This window comes from Caenorhabditis remanei, chromosome X (assembly GCF_010183535.1).
Source record: "Caenorhabditis remanei strain PX506 chromosome X, whole genome shotgun sequence".
Classification (NCBI taxonomy): Eukaryota; Metazoa; Nematoda; class Chromadorea; order Rhabditida; family Rhabditidae; genus Caenorhabditis; species Caenorhabditis remanei.
In genome coordinates this window covers 424867-443038 of record NC_071333.1, presented here as the reverse complement: position 1 = coordinate 443038, position 18172 = coordinate 424867, and the positions used below count along the sequence as shown (strand labels likewise).

Here is an 18172-nt window from a genome sequence, read left to right as displayed (position 1 = left end):
TTACAGTTTACAAAACAGGATCTATATTTTATCCAAAACGAAGAATCTTGTCCAAGACGAGAAATGTGTTCTCGTTGACTCCTGAGACGAGCATCACATTATCCAGATGTTCGAGTCCACGTTGTCTAGGTAAGTTGTCCACCCCAACTATTATTAGTTTTGAAAATGCGTTGGCAATGCTTCTGTATTCATTGAATTTCAAAATTATATCTTCTAGAGCCAAGTTGTGTGCGGAGATGGTGACCACAACAAAGAAATCAAACAGCTCGGTTTTAGCAAACTCGATGATTTCGACTGGGTTGACATGATGGTTCTGAAAAAAAAACTGTGACTTTGGAAGCATTTGTAGACTTGAAGTATCGTGAATACAAAAAATGAGAGAAAACTAGTGTTAGCTACAGTTTTCTCAGTACTCGTATTATATGTACAGTACTGGTCATGAAGAATGCGAAATGTGCAGTTTTAGTTGCCAACGGTCAATTTGTGAGTGTCAGACGACCTCATTGTTGGTATTACAATATGGATTGTTTATGGATTGTATAAATCACAAGCAGAGCTTTATTTTTGTAGTTGATAACTTTTTCGTACGTTCACATCCAAAGAAGTTACAGGCAGTCGATGTAAACAGCTCAAAAACCTCTCCTTTTAGTAAAAGGGCAATATTGCGAGAAATTACTTCGATTGATAACTTCTTTGAATGTGCCAGTACGGAAAATTTTCAACTACAACAAATGGAGTTCTACCGGACATTTTTATACTTAATAAGCAATTGATACTGTGATACCATCAGGGAGGCCGTTTCACACTCACAAAATGAGCCATTTTCAACTAAAAAACTGCCGTTTTTCTTGGTGACCAGCACTGTACGGTATCAAATTATACCATTGAAAATTCTTACCTGAAATTTTTCCATCGGACCCAATAGTGCTTCAAATTTATTTACGAAGGTGTCGATGCTGTATTCACCATGGTTCACGTTTGCAAACACTTTAGCCTGAAAAAACATAATAGTTTCGATTAAGACAGAAGTCACATACCCTTCGTGTTCTAATTAAGTCCTCAAGCAGAGCTGCTGCTATCGAAGAGCTTGTGAGCCCTGCATTGTTTCGATCGAGGGATTCCTCCTCAAATACGTGAGGAATCACACAAAGATTGCGGATGGTGTTTTTCTCCATTCCTCGAACCGTTTTCAAAGCATTCTCCATATAGGACAGCAGGTTGGTGTCCGGAGAGTCAAGATGGTTGCCGTGGTGTGTTTTCATAATAAAAAACAAATTCAAATACGACGCTTTCTCCAAATAACGGGTGTCCACGAGACGTCTGTAGACCGCTAACTTGTCCTCACTGGAAATAATGTTTTTGAATAAAAAACGTGAAAAGTTTCAAACTCACAAAATCATTAAATCCGCAATGTTGTTATTTGACAGCTCTTGTATTGTAGCGTCCACTGTCAAAACATCGACCACTTTGCCCGTAAAGAGATAGGGGAATGCTTGGAAACAGTTTTCCACGGTTCGATAGAAATGTACTCCATATAACTCTCGTCCACTGTCGTTCCAAATGCCTCCATAGGGATAGTCGTTGTACAAGTACATCAGTCCTTTGAGTATGCTTGGCGGTTTCTTGGTAAACCATTTAGTGAGCAGTTCCAAATGATCTCGACTGACGCAGTTTTCGGTGAGTTGCCTGTATAGGTTCAAGTGGTCCGGTGTTATGACGATGAACTCAAAATATGGCATGGTAGCGTCTCTTAATGCTAGGGCGTATTGCTTGTACGCTAGTCCGTTGTCATAGGTTTCATCGGGGACAAAACCGCACAACATAGTGAACAATGTAATGCAATTTGCAGCAAATGGAAACGTACAGTCGCCGGCAGACAGCAGGCGAAGAATAGGGAGAAGGATACTTCCGTAACCTGAAAAAAGGCAAGTCAAAATGAGATAATTATGTATAAAGATATTAACTATATCTGCTAAGATAAGCAGCCTAGTATGAATCGTCCAGTTTTTTCAGAGTAGAATTTACTTGTGTCACTAAAAACTAAGAGATACTGTTGCAGAATTTCGGTATGAGAATCTCCTGGAAAGAGAGGCTGACATTGACCGAAACTGCAAAAAATGACCTGGAAGATCACTGAAATTGGTCGATTTGAGAAATATATGGCGATGTGGATACGTAACTCGCTAGGACCAAAAAATTGTCAACTACAAAACTTTACTTTCGATCTGTAGCTTCATATTTAAAAAATTTGGTGGAATAATGATAGAGACCGTGACACACTCTAGAAGTTTAACATTTTCAACAGAAAACGGCCAAAGTTGTTGGCTGAGATAAAATATATAAATTTTGCTACTTTGAATATCTTACATTCAGATTTGAGTGACATAGCAAGTACTAATCCTGTCTCCGACTACAATTTCCTTTATCTCCCCCCATCACAAAAAATACTCACCACATCTGATGATACTGATGATAGTGGCGTCTATGAAGGCGTGTCCCGTTGAGATTAGTGAGGTAGTTGTTCCCAAGAGCAAGTAACGGGTTCCAAGATCGTGAATCTGTTGAGCACTGAGAAATAAGGTGGGATCCGTTCTTTTTAAAAACGCTTTTTCCTTTCTGAAACGTACTCTGGCAAGAGAAATAGATCAATTCCAATATCTGTGTCTCACCGGTACAAATTATCCATTCTTCTTTGCATTTCCGCAACAGGTGGTACACCCTGTCGTGGAAGTTGTGCTCGTGACAACATCTTCGAAAAGGGGCAAATAGGTGCTACTTTCCAATAAGAAGTAAGGAGAAGGGACTATCAATGAAAAGAGAATGAAAAGAGAGACAAAGCCGCCTGTTTTGAGGTGGAGAGGGCGGGACATTGCGAGGCAGCAGAAGGAGTTCGAAGAGAAAAGGGGGAAAAGTGACGTTATAGAAACTTTCATTTGTTTATTGAATAGTGTAGTTGAAATTTACAAAAATGATAGTAGTACACCAAAACAAAGAGATGCCAATTAGAATTTTTCAAAGGATACACAGAAAGCGAGTGATTTTCAACCGACACTGATATAATAAACCAGGATGGGAAAGACCATAAAAAGTGAAAATGAAAACCCAAATTAACAAAATTAAGTCATCATACAGAAAAAGAAAGAGAGAGAGAGAGATCCAAAACTCCGATTTACAGCTCAATAAAAGAGTTCACTCGGTACATTGTGTATTCCGTGACACCGCTGACCATAAGAACATCTTGTCTGCTATCGACCGGTGGGTACATGCCCAAACTATCCACTCCAATAAAGATCAATCTTGAATTTGGGTTCAGGGCTTTCTTGTACTCATCGAATTCAGCCATGATTCTATCCATCTTGAAAACTGACGGAGAAATGCCAACAATCACGAAGCAGTCAAAGAATAAGTTGATAGGAATTGCGGTTTTGATGAGTAACGCTGCATCGTATTGGTTTTTCTGCAAAATACAAAGTGAGTTGATACCAGAGAACCTTGTAGCACTATTAAATTTGCAAGCATTCTTGGAAACATGAAAACTTAAACTCAAGATTGTACCTCAAAACATGACAGCGGCCCTGGGGAAACCTCGTATTTCGTGCTGAATTTACCATAATTTCCAGTTCCGTTTTCTTTTGGATATTGATTATACATTCTTGCCTGGAAATCTTCAATGAATAAAATATTTTTTTAAAGTTTAAACCAACATTCTGATTCCTCATGAGGTCCTCTAAAACTGCAGTGCAGATCTCCAAGCTCTCAAGGCCGGTTTGCGGTCTTCTAACAGAAGCCGATCTTTTGACAATTCTGATCACACAAACTTTTTTCGAAACATATGTTGCAGAGGAGCAGAGAACGGCGTACGCTCTTTTCAATCGTGTATTCATAACGAAGTCAGTGTCCATATCGGTATGGTTTTCGAAATGCTTGGCGATAAACATGATTTCAACGGCAGAAGTTTTTCGATTCCATTCTTCACTTCTCAAGCAACGCCCGATTTCCATCCGATCTCGTCTAAAAATATATTAAAACGTGAAGACATCAGCGATGAATCCCGAAGAACTTACTGTGAAAGAGCTCTTGCAACCGATCTTTGAGGCAAATAGCGAATTGCGACCTCTTCTGAGAGATAGTCCCCAACTGATCTCATGTGAGGATCTGCCATCAGATCGTCCAATTCCACTTGATCGATTAAGTCTGCCATTTCTTCAAAAACAATTTGCTCCTTGAAAATCCAACGACAATGTCTCCAAACGTCGTGATGTCTTGAGCCATCAACAGTTGGCCAGAAGTGAACTATGATGATCAGTTCTTCCTTCGATTTGTTGCGATACCATTTTGCAATTAGTTTCAAACAAATGAATGTGCGTTCATTGACGGTGAGACGCAAAAAATATCCAAGCTGGATCGGTGAGTAGACGATGTAGACGAATAGTGGGAGTGCTGCTTTTCGAAGAGCAGAAAGATATCTTCTACGAGCACTGCTCAATCCCACTTCTTGCTCCATGGCCAAGCTGCACAATTGAACGAAGAGGGTCACTCGGTTTTTTTCATTGACTTCCGTCAGCTCCAATACGCTCAGCTCTCTGAGCAGGATGCTACCGTAGCCTGGAATTTTTAGGTAACTATTTTGTAGTGAATATAATTTCTACAGAATGTTTTCTAGGAGCAAAATTTGTTGAGTACCCGACCCTCCAGTCGCTTGTCTATTTCTTGGTAGTTTCCCTTCAACAAAACATTTCTCATTAGATAGGCGCCGTACATAAAAACCGACCATTAGAAAAAAATACGGGATTGCACTACACAAATAAGTTACAAATAGTTGAAATTGGAAAATGAAAAATGCGAGGTATGTGTCGAAGGTAACAGAAAGATAAATAGATGAGCGGCATAAAGTTTAAACTAAGAGAACTTTGAGAATCTATAACTTGATTACGACTAATCCGGATGTCAAATAATTTTAAGGGGATACAGTAAAAACCAAAAGCTCAATTTTTGTAATTGATGTCTCTCATGAACGAGCAATCAAAAAGTAATATCGATTCTAGTTATTTTTCGCATTATTTTCAAATCTTGGATACCTACCGGATTCGATAGCATCCTTTATTGTCTCATTGATTTCCGGGGGTCCCAACTGCAAGCGAGACGTGGTGGTGCCGACTTCCAGAAAGCGTTTGGCCATTTTCACTATGGCATCCACTTCGAACACACTGGATGACATGGTCTCACTCCGATAGGCTTCCTCGGCTCTGAAAAAATGAAGTTTATCAATCTGCTGTTTTGTGAATTCATACTTGATCAGTTCCTCCATTCGTGCCTGGTTTAGCTCGCCCATTATTCAATTCTTCCTGACTTTGGACTTGCGGTCGCCTCCTCGCGTGAATCTAAATGATGACAATAATATTGATCGACGACAAAAAAAGGCAACACGGCGGAGGAAATTCAAACGAGATTTTCAATGTGCACAGAGCCCCTTGTATCTCACCAAATCACCCTCCGCTTCCTTTACTCCTCTTCTGTTGCGTGGCGTGCGGTGTTTCTCTTTAAATGATCATTACGCAACCGCAAAAAAAAACGGTTGGGAAAGAGAAAAAGAGTTCGAAAGAGGGAACCGCAATATCGTTTTGTAATTGAAGGGAAAAAAGAAAAAGAAAGAAAAGGGGTATTGACATTTCGGTCGACAGATAATTGATATTGTGAGAAAGAAAACAGACATGAGACAACTGCAATTTCATTGATTCGCTACGGGAAGAGTCGAATATAGCTTTCCATTCTCATGATAGCAAACAAACCGATTTTGAAAGCGAAATAAAATACAAAAAAGGTTGCAGATGAATTCGGGCGATATAAAAAATATAAAAATTAACTAGAAACTAGTGTCGATTTTATGCAAAAAAGAGTAAACAGAAAATGTACTCATAAATTTGCATACAGTACAATATAAATTGAGCAAAATCTCATAGATGACCACAGAATTCATATTCACTGGCTATACGTATGCTCATGACGACGGAATAGAGGAAAAAAGACATTTGTTCGATTTTAATGGGCGATTGAAAAAAAAACATCATAATGGCAAGAGTGCACAAGACTATTCCAGCTGTCCGAAACGTTCCGTTTCGAAAATACGAAAAGAAATTTCGTAATTTCCAAATGTTTATTGGTTTCTACCATATTTTAATTTTATTGAATTCTGAAAAATGTATAACTCCAACAATTTGAGTCATCACCATCATCTATTCATGAAGAGTTAGTAAAACCTGTTCTTCTTCTAAATCGCTGGATTAGCTCTCTTATCCTGTTCAATAATTGCCGGAAATCTGAAATTTCGTTGCTTGATAAAAGCTTCACCCCTTCAGCACGACCACCTATAATAATGATATCTGCTCTTTTGATCTCGCAATTTGTTTATGTACTACTCAACACATTACCATCGGTTTATACATACTTAGAATCATAGCCTAGAGTTGTAAACCACGATCCAAAAAATACTTATACAACCAGGCGGCGTTCCTTTTCCGACTGCCGAAAGAAGGTGTCGATTACTTTTGCACGTGTGCGACCGATGCGCCAGATGACATCGTTTATGAAACAGAAAATAGCTGGGTGGACTGGGAAAGGAAGCAACCATGATATGAGTGGAAAAGGGGAAAAAAGAATTGAAGATTTCAGATAAAAATGAAGGATTCAATAATGGAAAGAAAATATTGTTTAAAAAGATTTGAAAACAAGAATACGATGTTGTTAGAGTAGGATGGATCGTGGAGTGTTATTTACTGTTTGGAAAAATTAGAAAAATGATAGAGAGGACCTCGTTACGAAGGCAGAGAAATGCTGTTCAGGTGTTTCAACGAGAGAAAAATATAAGAATTGGAGTCGCTATTTAATAATGGGGATGATCAACGATGCTGTCAAAGATATATATCTCGTTGGGCCTTTTACAAGATCGTTAACTATTGATAATCCTGCGTCTGAAAAAAACTGCTGTAATAATACCGATTCAAAGACTTCAAAAGTTCCGGTTTCTGAAAGTCTGTAGTGTATGCACAAAAAATTCAATGAGTAGATCTTCTTATTCAACCACTATCACAAAGAGCGCTTGCGGCGCGCCAGGCGGCCGAGGAGAGAAGGAGACAGACTAAGGCGCCATGGGTTTTGAGGAAGAGCGTGGACATCGGGACAAACCCAAATGTTTGTGAAAATTCGGCTCAATTTGTGTTGTTTATCATGACAATTCTGTAATGTTACTCGAGCAGTTCCCGGTGTAACGTTTATTACAATTCCTATAGATAATTTTGAATATACTGTTTTATTAGAAGAATTTTTCAAACAAAAATCTAAGATGATTAAAAAAACAAATGATTTTGGTGTATCCGAAGATGTGGTCGGCTTGGCGATCTTGAATCCCGGGAACTTGAACGGGTCAGTGCGGAAACTGGGAAGTTGGGGGATTTCCTTCTCTATAAAAATATAAAATGTTTTATGAATCGATGTAAAAATAATTAATTTCAAAACTTACTGTGCTTAATCCATAGTTTCTTTTGTTCTTCTTTCATTTTCGAATCGAAAGCGCTTGAAACTTCCGGTCCCTTCTGCTTTACCTCTCGATCTTTTATTGTAGCCTCCCTCATTTTTTTGACGACACCCTCTTTTTTTGTTTCTTGCCCACCCTCTTTCTTTTCAGCCAACAACTTTTCCTTTTTCCAGCGCGCCACCTCTTTCTCTTTGTTCGGCTGTAAAAATGTTATTTTAAAGGTAGCTGCATTTGAAAAACTTACTCCATTTGGGAAGAACTTAGTTTTCAGGAGGCGCACCTCAGGATTGGATGGTGGTGGCTGGGGAGGCCCCATGTTTTGCTCCTTCTTCTTCAATTGGCGAGCTTTCCGAATTCGGAGCTCTCTCGCTATTTCGTCGAAACTGCAACATAATTATTATTTTTTTCTGAAGCAGATAAACGACTCACTCCTCCATTTGCATTTTGAAAATGAATTGAATTGGGTAGAATCCGCCATCAGCTTTCAACACATATTGATCTTCCTCGACTTCAATGTTTGGGTGGCGCTTTTTCAAATATTCTATGAGCGTGAGGTTAGTGGCAACAATACATTGGCTCGGTCTAGAAAAAATCGAAAAAATAGACACAAAAAGGGCACAGAACTCACTTTTCTCTGAGAACCTCCACGGATGCTAAAACCAAACCTCCGCCAAGACCATAATAAATTAGGTGATCCATTCCGAGATCATCCAGAGCCTCTCGAATGTATCCTGTATTCATCCATTTGTTACGTGGTATCAATTGAAGAGGGGTCGACATTTTGGAGAAACAACAAACTGAAAAAGTACAAGTTGGTTTGTAAGTTTATTTCGTTCTCCGCCGCTCGTTCTCGTTGCCACATCCCACCTTTTTTTTGCTTGCGCGCGTCTTTCCTCCCGACACTTAACACTATTTCCCGCCTTTTTATTGAAATACGTAGAGATATTCATGGAAAACAGCACGCTTCTCAAAAAAAGACGTTTGAACACTGGTTTGGAGATTTTTGAACGCTTCAACATGGTTAAACACAAATACAATGAGTCGGGTGCGCTTGAGGCGCGACAGAGCCTCCACGGGAGGGAAATGTTGGTGCGCCGTTTGTGCTGTATAGAGCAGGTTATAAATTAAAACATAAATTTGTAGACAGGTGTATGAATAATGGAGTTTCTAAAATTTCGATAGCAAAATAATTTCAAAAATTACTTCCTACTGGCTACAGAACTTACGGCAAAATTTGTTTTTTTTTCATGATTTATATAGTTATTTACAATGTTTTCTGTTGTTTTATTTCGCATTTTCAATTTTTGTACCAATTAGTTTACGCGCTACGGCAATGTTTCGTAACCACGTTCTATACAAGAAAACATACAATCAGGTGGCCTTCCTTTTCTCAATTGAGTGTTCGATGCTCCAGTCGTTGTTTATTAAAATTAAGCTTGTTGGATATAATACTTGATAAATGATGAAGCAACCACGTTATAAATTGGGAGAAATAGTTTTCAGATATTTGGATAGAGTTAAAAAGGAGACATAAAAACCAGGGAGAAAAGAGGATCGGTTGGATGGAAGTGAAATCATGGAGGTTTACATAACAACTGGGAGAATTGGGAAATGAACTGAGGTGATCAAACTGTGGGGGCATGAGTTGTAAGTAGAAATTTTGAAGCGGTAACATTGATAAAATTAGAAATTGAGCTGCGATTTTCAGAGAAAAGAAAGAAAGAATGGTAAGGGGCCAAATGAACAGGTGATAATCATGATCAATTGAGTGGAAGGGAAATCTAGGAAGCTTACAAAGTACTGGCGGAATCAGTACACATTCCATTTCAAAGTTGAAAAGACATGAAATTAACGACTTGGTACATAGTCAGCTCCCCAACACCGTTGACAAAAAGTATATCTCTTCTCGTACCGACTTCAAATGTACATTCTTGGTAGTTCATTGCAACAACAATCAGCTTGGCACATGGATTAACAAGTGCTTTGTAGGACTCAAAGCTGCCCAGGATGTCGCCGAACGTAAGGTTGCTGAAGTAACTGCAGACAACGACAAAACATTCGAAGAAGGTTTTCGTATTCATTGCCGCTCCCATAATCTTGTGCCAGTCGTTTTCCTGAGACTGAAAAAAAATTTTCAGAACAGTTGTTTCAAACGATTTATGATACTTACCTCAACTTGACCGAGTTTACCCAGGACACCATCTCTCTTGCTGTAGAATCCTTGCGAATCCCAAGTGTGTGGGAGTTCAGCAAACATTTTGGCCTGAAATTTAAACCTATTATTCTGGAAGTTGAAAAATAAACTAACCTCCCTATTTCTCATGAGATCTTCCAAAACAGCGGTGCTGGTTTCATGGGTCTCCTCATCAGTCACACCTTGGCGTATCATGGAAACCACCAACACTTTTATAGCAATGTCCCCGTCTGAATTGCAGATGTCGGTGTACGCGTTCATTAGTTGGTTACACAGATAAATATCTGGCGAAAAAAAAGTGTAGCTTTCATAGGATCTGCGAATGTGGAGGATCTCCACTGCCGACGTTTTCCGAATATAATGTGGATTTCCGAGGCAGTTACGAATGCAGACTCTGTCGCTACTGGAAACAAATTAATCTTGAAAAACCACCAAATTTTGTGAAAAACATACCGGGTCAACGAGTATGCTATTGCGAAGTTCGAGAGCCCGCGAATGATGGATTCATCGCCGATAATGCCCGAAAGTGATTCCAAATGTGGGTAATCAACCAGACCATGTTCCTCGATGTTTTTGATTTTGTTGGCCATTTCCTCAAAAGCCGAGTCCGTCAACATCCATTTGCACGTTTTCCAAACTTCGTCGTGTGGCATAATTCCATATCGCCAAAAATGAAACATATAGGCAAGTTTCTCGTCACTCTTTTTGAGATACCACGAACTGATCAAGTCCGAGTGGTCATAGGAGATGCTCATATTTTTGGTGGCCGCCAGGAACACCCTGAACATGCGTGGACTATGCACAAGACTCTCAAAAAGAGGCGTTGTGGCTACTCGGAGAGCATCAAGGTACTCTGTCTCCATTCGGTTTTTCTCTTCTCGGCTCGCGAAGACAAAACCACACAACATGGCGAAGAGCACAACTCCGTTCTTCTCAGTGGCCGCTGACGGATAGAAGCTATGCAGTTCTTTTAGGAGAAAGCTTCCGTATCCTGTAAATTGGCAGTTTCTGGAATATTTTGAAATTATACCAACCCTTCACCTTCAAAAAAATCGAAACATTTTGACCTATCCCTAAAGCATCCTGAAAGCACACCCACATCACCAAACTCACCAGAATCAATCAGTTCCATAATTGTTTTGTCGGGTTGGATTGTATCAACTCGAGGCGAGTGGAACTTTTGGACCAGCACCTCCCGTTGAGTGGTTCCTATTGCCAAGAAAAGTTTGGTACTTTGGACTGACATCTTTTCATCAAAATCAGGAGGTGGGTCCATAGTTTTCCGGTAAGTTTGCTCGGCTCTGAAACAAATGTTTACCGTTAAATTCTTAGAAAATCTAAATATATACTTACCGGCCATTTGGCCATTTCCCTTGGCTTCAGAAGACTCATTGTTCCATTGTTTGTCTGTTGGCAGCAGCAGGAAGAGTATTTCTCTGAAGTTAAAGTGATATCAGTAAAAACGAATAGACATTTTGAAACGAAACATGATTAAGAGTTTATACAAGTGGGCAAGCAGAAAATATGGCTCTAGGAGTTTATCAAGGACCTTTCTATTAATAATTATCAACAAAACTTAATTTTCGAGGACCACGAACCACGACATCTTCAAAAACCCCTATAGACTGGTAGAGCCGAGGAAAATATGTTCAAATCGTTTCACGCTCTCTCATCCTTAATTCCCATTCGATTGCGTATCAGGCGGCGTCCCCTTTAGATCAGTCACTCACACAAAAAATGGTTCGAAGACAAGCGTAAGAGTTTGAAAATGTGAGAAAGGTCATACCATTACGCAATCTATGTGGGAGTCACGAGGGCGGGGAGGAGACTGCCGATTCAAATTGGCAGAGAGTTGGAATAGCTGCGAAAGTCGGGCACTATGTACATTAGGCTTTATTGATTTGCAACAGAAAGTTTGAATTGCAAACAGGAGCCCAGAAAAGGGGGACCGGTAGGTCACAGGGTTATGGTGAATGGGAGGGGGGATTGAATATGAGATAGGGAGTGAATTGTAACAAGAACTCGGAAGTGAAGAGTAAAATACAATATAAAAAAATAAAACATAGAATGAGACGGCCGATTCATTTGGCAGAGAGTTGGATTTGGAAACAGGAGCCCAGAGAAGAGGGACCGGTGGGTTGCAACGCTTTGGTCGATAGAGGGGGATTGATGAGAAATGGATAGGAAGTAAATTGGAACAAAAAGATGGAAATGAGAAGTAACAAACAATATAAGATAAGTGAAACAGAATGAATCTATTTTGTTTACAATTGAAAAATTATCAAGAAGTCTACAAGTTCATATAGAGCTTGACAAGATGGTAAGTGGTGCTTTTCACTCCAGAGAACAAGATAACATCTTGTCGATCTCCAAGTTGTTCATACTCTGCGAGGCTGTCCGATCCAATGATGATGAACTTTGCATTTGAATTAACCAGGCGTTTGTAGTTGTCAAACATCAGAATTACACCCGCCACAGGAATACTTTGAGATGTAATGCATACCAGAACAAAGAAATCGAAAATGATGTGATTTCTTGTTGCACACTCAAAGATCAACCTTGGGTTATACTTGCAATGCTGTAAAAAATGAATTCGAAACTGAAATTTTGGGACTATGCAAAGCTCACCTGCCAAGCATACAGCGGACCCATCTCCAACTCATATTTGCTGTAGAATCCGACCAAATTCATAGGGCGGTGGCTGGTATACATTTTTGCCTAAATTCTTTTTTTGAAATGTGTGTGTTTTCTATAAAAATATTACATTTTTGTTTCTCATCAAGTCCTCCATCAAGGCAGCAGTGATGTCCGTACTTTCCAGCATGAGGGACTCTTTTTTCTTCGACTCAGCACTAAAAACACCAGTGATAACGCACACTCTGTGTGAGATATCCGTGTCCGATTTGCACATTCTGCGGTAGGCATCACTGAAAAGGCCGCACATCCTGATATCCTGTCTGATATTGATGTTTGACTCATAGTGTTTGCGTGTGATGAGAATGTTTAGCGCCGACGCCTGTTCAACCCAATGTTCATCATTCAGCAGTGCTTCAATGACTTCCCTGTCATACCTGGAAAAACCAATAAATGAAAGAATATGAGTTATTTATCTACTCACCGTTTCAGTTCACGGACGATGCGGTATTTTCCGAGATGGAAAACAGTAAGACGTGCGCCCATAATATCGACAACAGGCTTGATTTGCGGAAGCGCTCGAAGTCCGTATATCTCAGTCCTCTCCAGTAAGTCCAGAATTCTCAAATAGTGGCTTAGATCCACAAACTCGTCTTTGCAAAGTTTCCAAAGTTTCAAATGAGTGAAGTTTCCTACTATTGGCCAGTAGCGTGTGTAAAGAACCAACTCATCTTCGGTTTTCTCCATATACCACATGATGATGGTCAATCTGTACTGGGTGGTCCACTCGGTGGTTCGAGTCAGAACCAGAAACTGTGAAAGTTCATATGGCATGCGGAATAGATGTTTGAAAAGCGCGATCGTTGCAGTTCTTAACGCATCCAAATAGTTTTGGTGCTGTTGGTTGATAATCACGGTAGGTGTCAAATCCCAGTTGCACAACATCACGAACATAGCCACTGCGTACTCGTGAGTATACATATTTGGCTCAAATTTGGCCAATTCTTCAAGAAGATGACTTCCGTAACCTAAAATTGTAGGAATAAAAATTATGCTGAACGATTGTAATGATGGGGTGAAAAGGTATGTTTTTTGGAAAACGTTCAACCCAAGAATAACTGCCCACTGACTGTTTTCAAGGGAGAATTGGATATAAGCAACTACGTTTCAGAAAAAGTTGAACGGCACCTGCCAACCCCCTAAAAGTTTTTTTCTACCCAGCCCCATACTCTATTTCTCGCACTTCACCCAACTCACCGCATGCGATAATATTTTTGATGGTGTCATCAAAAATAAGTGCGTTTAAACGCAAGAAATGAGATGTGCCTCCGAGATTCAAAAAACGGTTAGCAAGTTGACCAATTTCTTCATTTCCTTCGAGACGTGGACATTCTTCTTGATTGCGGTACTCCTTTTGAGCACTAAAAATTCATGGGTTGGTCAATATAACACAGTCTATTTTCATACCTGACGAGCTCTTGATAACTGTCCTCATGAATATTTGGAGGAACTTTCATGGTGTTGTCGTGAAGTTCGAATTAGCTAGAGCAGACAAACGAGTAGCACTTGTTGCGGTTGTATGGTCTGCTCCCTTCTCTTCTGTAGAAATCGCGTCCACTTTGCTAGGCCCCGCCCACCGAAGCGTTGCACAGCGGCACAACGCGTAAACAACCATACTGTTTCCCGGGGATAGATGTGAAATTGAACGAAAAGCCAAGATTTGAGGAACTATCGGTGATGCCTCAAAAACAGTAATAAAAGTGCTAGATTTCACGAGTGACTGGTACGCAAAGCGCTTTGACTATATGAATAGGCGAAAACTGTTTTTGCGGAAGACCTAAGGCAAGATGAGCCCACAGACATCATTGAGAAATGCTGAGGATAACTAAGGTACAGAAATTGAGGGAAGTTTTTAGAGATAATCAACACACTAGGGAAGGATCCTGGGACGAAATGGAGTTACACGTCGACAAATATCACTGGAACGGAAATTTTGTGTTGTTTCCAAGCACGCATTTTTTGGACGATTTAGTGAAAATGCTTTTTGCGTTATTGTGCCTTTTCAGTGCAAAAATGAGCATTTTCAAAAATCACGAAATCAACATTTTTCTTATTATTTTCCAAATTTTTGAAAAGCTGTACGTATGAGTACGCATGCAAAAATTATTTTGGCAAGGTTTGATTTCAGAATATATTTTCCGAAACGTTAATTTTGTATATCTTAGAAATGCTCAATTTGCAAAAACAGAATTCAGATTAGAAATTATCGCAGGATTTCTTCACCTGCATCTCTATCTCATCCAGGGATCCCTCCCTAGTCAGTTATCCGCTGCCCTATTAAAATTTTTATTGTCCAGACTCGAAATGGATGGTATCTATAATAACTTGATTTCAGATTTTTTGAGTTTCTGATTGCAGAACTTCTGGGCCATAAATTGTATCATGTGTTGAGGTGTCTGATCTGAAACTTTATTGATCAGGGAACATTAAAATTTGGAACTTCTCATTTCAACTAATTTTCTTTTTGAACTCTCCCTTATGTCATCCCATAGCAATCCAACATCTGGTGACGGTGGTTATTGCATGGGAACGTCCCGCTAAGCTCCGCCTACTCTTGGCACAACTTGTAAACAATAATTTTGTACTTCGATCATAGATGTAAATCATTACAGAAAAGCCAAAGTTTTACAACCTGTCGGCGAGCCTTTTTAAAACGTAGAAAAGCGGAGACTGGCACGAAAAATCTCGTGATCATAAGAACAGATGCGGTAGACGCAAACAGCGGGATGAGCCACAACTCTCTGAGAATAATAGAAGCATAGATCTTTATCGAATAGAATTTTTGAGTAAAGTGTTTTTGATTGCTTTCAAACTACAACGTTTTTGATACCAAATAAACAGTCTTCCAATATTCACATACAGACGAGAAGAATTTCTGTTGAACTATACTAAAACATTCCACGACGTAAAGCGATTTTATGTATTTTGAAATCTCATAACTTGGTTTTGAGAGATTTTTTAGAAACACTTCATAAAAAACATGGAAAATTTTCAGAAAAAAGTTGTTGAAAAAAAAAAATTATTGTGAAATAAGTTCAACAATTTTAATCCGGACTGAAACTGGGCCGACCCGAAATTTTGTAAGTAGTTAAAAGTGTCGTCTTTTGGATTGTCGTTTTCTGGAATTGCGAGTTTTATATGTTCGATTTTGTAATGTCCGGTTTTTAAATGTTTAAAAATTGCGGGTCTCAGAAATGTCATATTTTGATTGTTAAATTTTTTGGTTTCAAAAGTCTGCAGTTAAAATTTATTTCCAGAAACTTCTGTTCTTAAGTTTGCAGTCACAAAATAGCCAGGTTTAATAATTTATTGATGATCATTGAAAACATGCATATTTGATTTCATTTCTATATTCTGGTTTTGAAGTGTCTGGTTTCTAACAAACCTGTTTTGAAATGTCCCATGAATCGGTTTTATTGGAAACAAAATAAATTTTCAAATTCCACGTGGCACCTGGGATTTTTTCCAATTCTATCAACCGTGAGAAAAAATTAATCCAAAATGTACTATCACTGGTCAACTTCTTTATTAAAAGTGACTCTACTATCATAATCACTCTCGTAATTGTTTATCTTCCATTAATTTTTTCAGTTTCCGTACCCGACTCGTCCCGCTTAGCTCCGCATACTAAACACGGCGCAACCCGTAAGCAATTATTCTTGTACATAGATCATATGTAGTTGTAAATCATCATAGAAGAGCCAAAGTTTTACAACCTGTCGGCGAGCAATTCCGACAAGTAAATGGGATGACACTGACCCAACAGTTATTATGTTCATATAAACAATGAAAAAAGACGTAAGAAGTGGGATTAGATGTATAAGGAGGAAAAAAGAAGAGGGACAGATTTGCTGCGAAGATTTTTGTGATTACGTTTTTTTTAATTTCAAGTAGGCAAAAAAAAGAGCGGTGGACTAACATGGACTAACATTTTAGTTTCAAAACGTGCCTCACATCAAAATTTCTTGTATTAAAGTTACTGGTTCTGGATTGTTCCTTTTTGAAATTACTTCCATCTATTTTCGATTTTTTGATTCTAATATCCCATATTTCTGATTTTGACGTATTCGGTTCCGAAACGTCCAAATCGCGCACAGAGCAAAATTTTCTCGTTATAAATTGTCCAGATCTGGGTTTCTGAACTTGGAATTGAAATTTTCGAATTGTTCGAAATGTTAAACAAAAGTTTCTTTATTACTTTTTCGTAACCGCCAGTTTTTTGTACTCAAACTCACTATTGATTTCATCTTAAAAAGTTTTTCTTCTCCTGATTTTGTCTTCGTTGATTTCTGAACATTGACTAAAAAGCTACTAGTAAGAAACTCTAGAAAATGTCATGAGAATATGCAAATTTTATAAACCGCTCATAGAGCATTTTCGATTTGTGGGAAAATAATTATTCTGCAAAGTCACACGTGCCCACTCGGTGATTAGAGCGCAAACAACTTTTTTTTTTGATGAGAAGTCAACTTTGTGTCAAGTTTGTTGGAGAATAGGTAACATTGATGATTGATTTATTCAAGAAAAGTGCTCAACGACGGTAAAGAGAACGATAGAACATTGATCTTGGAAATGATGGGAATGATCCATATGACTGTTGCTGGATGCAGAATCCCTCATGGCACAGATGTCCTGGAGCACATGGAACCTTGTAGCTACAGAAGTCGTAGATGGACACTTTGGTCTCAGATGGTGAAGTCACAAGAGCTTGCGAGATGTTAACAAAGATGAGAGCGATCTGGAGAAAAAATAGTATTGACTACAGTAACCCACCTTTATAGATCGTATGACTAGATAAATAAGGTCAAACTCACCAAAATGATTTTCAGGAGCATTTTCATTGAATGAAGTGGAACCACAAGAATGAATGAACTCTTGACGAAGGCAGTGGCAAGAGAAATAAGAATAAACTGGCTGGGAATAAGTTGGCTGAGGCGTGACAGATTTCAAGATTCCTCCCCGAGAAAAGTCATGTGAAAAGAAGTTAGAGAGGTCAGAGGAATTTCAGAAAAGAGTGAGAGAAAAATGGAGGGATCAGAGATTTCTGGAACGCCCCGGCAGGAGAAAAAAGAAACAGATTTCCGGAAGCACCGCCCATTTACTTGCCTCGGTTACTTTGGTTTGCTTGTCTACTGGTTTTTTAAAAGAGATGGAGAAGGGGAATGGGAATTTGAGAACATTCAATGGGAGGTAATAAGACGAATGAGTATATCAAAATTATTGAATTTGCTTTGAGCTCGAAAAAGATCTCATACTTGTAGTAAACGAGTTATGAAAAGTAGAGAAGATTCAAGACGTGATTCTCATTACTCGAAAAAATTGAACGACGGATCCTATGCTATCGTAATTTGCTGGACCAATGAAATTATGAAAATGATAACTAACTAGCTTTTTACTTCCAATCTGGTAAGAAAATTTCTATTTTAGTTTCACTGCAGGCTCGTTTTCCATCACAACGCTCCAAATTCTTCGGGTCGGATGGGTTTCATTAGCGGGGAAATAATACCGTAAACCCTATAACAGAAGTGCCCCTAGTAGCAAAAGTTCAGAGCACAATATCTCAACTGCCTTGAGAGCTATTAAATTGTTTTCAACTGAAGAAATATTTGATAAATGTTTAGCTATATTTTATCTGTTGGCAAGTTTTTATAATATCCCTTAAGAAAAAAGATAAACCGCGTTAAACAAGTTTTGCTGCGGGTTCCTCTATTAGAAGGGGTCGGTTAAAAAATGTCGTCAACTACAAAAGTCAA

At 38.9% G+C, this 18172-nt stretch overlaps 6 protein-coding genes across 6 annotated transcripts; all 6 read right to left on the bottom strand.

The window, feature by feature from the left end:
• Nucleotides 1-28: 28 nt before the first annotated feature.
• Nucleotides 29-2749, bottom strand: GCK72_022143 (uncharacterized protein; the record flags this gene model as incomplete). The annotated part of the gene is made up of 6 exons (XM_053734675.1): nucleotides 29-313; nucleotides 899-994; nucleotides 1038-1344; nucleotides 1393-1915; nucleotides 2453-2616; nucleotides 2670-2749. 6 exons carry the CDS (start codon nucleotides 2747-2749, stop codon nucleotides 29-31), a joined length of 1455 nt encoding a protein of 484 aa, XP_053578241.1.
• A 420-nt stretch (nucleotides 2750-3169) lies between these two features.
• GCK72_022142 (uncharacterized protein) lies at nucleotides 3170-5332 on the bottom strand (the record flags this gene model as incomplete). The annotated part of the gene is made up of 6 exons (XM_053734674.1): nucleotides 3170-3457; nucleotides 3556-3657; nucleotides 3705-4011; nucleotides 4065-4605; nucleotides 5083-5246; nucleotides 5292-5332. 6 exons carry the CDS (start codon nucleotides 5330-5332, stop codon nucleotides 3170-3172), a joined length of 1443 nt encoding a protein of 480 aa, XP_053578240.1.
• A 2173-nt stretch (nucleotides 5333-7505) lies between these two features.
• Nucleotides 7506-8311, bottom strand: GCK72_022141 (uncharacterized protein; the record flags this gene model as incomplete). The annotated part of the gene is made up of 4 exons (XM_053734673.1): nucleotides 7506-7730; nucleotides 7776-7914; nucleotides 7961-8113; nucleotides 8160-8311. 4 exons carry the CDS (start codon nucleotides 8309-8311, stop codon nucleotides 7506-7508), a joined length of 669 nt encoding a protein of 222 aa, XP_053578239.1.
• Nucleotides 8312-9357: 1046 nt separating this feature from the next.
• GCK72_022140 (uncharacterized protein) lies at nucleotides 9358-11001 on the bottom strand (the record flags this gene model as incomplete). Its single annotated transcript, XM_053734672.1, has 5 exons — nucleotides 9358-9651; nucleotides 9702-9794; nucleotides 9840-10128; nucleotides 10179-10716; nucleotides 10839-11001. 5 exons carry the CDS (start codon nucleotides 10999-11001, stop codon nucleotides 9358-9360), a joined length of 1377 nt encoding a protein of 458 aa, XP_053578238.1.
• Nucleotides 11002-12015: 1014 nt separating this feature from the next.
• Nucleotides 12016-13876, bottom strand: GCK72_022139 (uncharacterized protein; the record flags this gene model as incomplete). Its single annotated transcript, XM_003106987.2, has 6 exons — nucleotides 12016-12303; nucleotides 12354-12443; nucleotides 12490-12796; nucleotides 12844-13387; nucleotides 13617-13780; nucleotides 13827-13876. The coding sequence occupies 6 exons, from the start codon at nucleotides 13874-13876 to the stop codon at nucleotides 12016-12018; spliced, it is 1443 nt and encodes a 480-aa protein (XP_003107035.2).
• Nucleotides 13877-16950: 3074 nt separating this feature from the next.
• Nucleotides 16951-17254, bottom strand: GCK72_022138 (uncharacterized protein; the record flags this gene model as incomplete). Its single annotated transcript, XM_003106837.1, has 2 exons — nucleotides 16951-17157; nucleotides 17234-17254. 2 exons carry the CDS (start codon nucleotides 17252-17254, stop codon nucleotides 16951-16953), a joined length of 228 nt encoding a protein of 75 aa, XP_003106885.1.
• Between the last annotated feature and the right edge of the window lie 918 nt (nucleotides 17255-18172).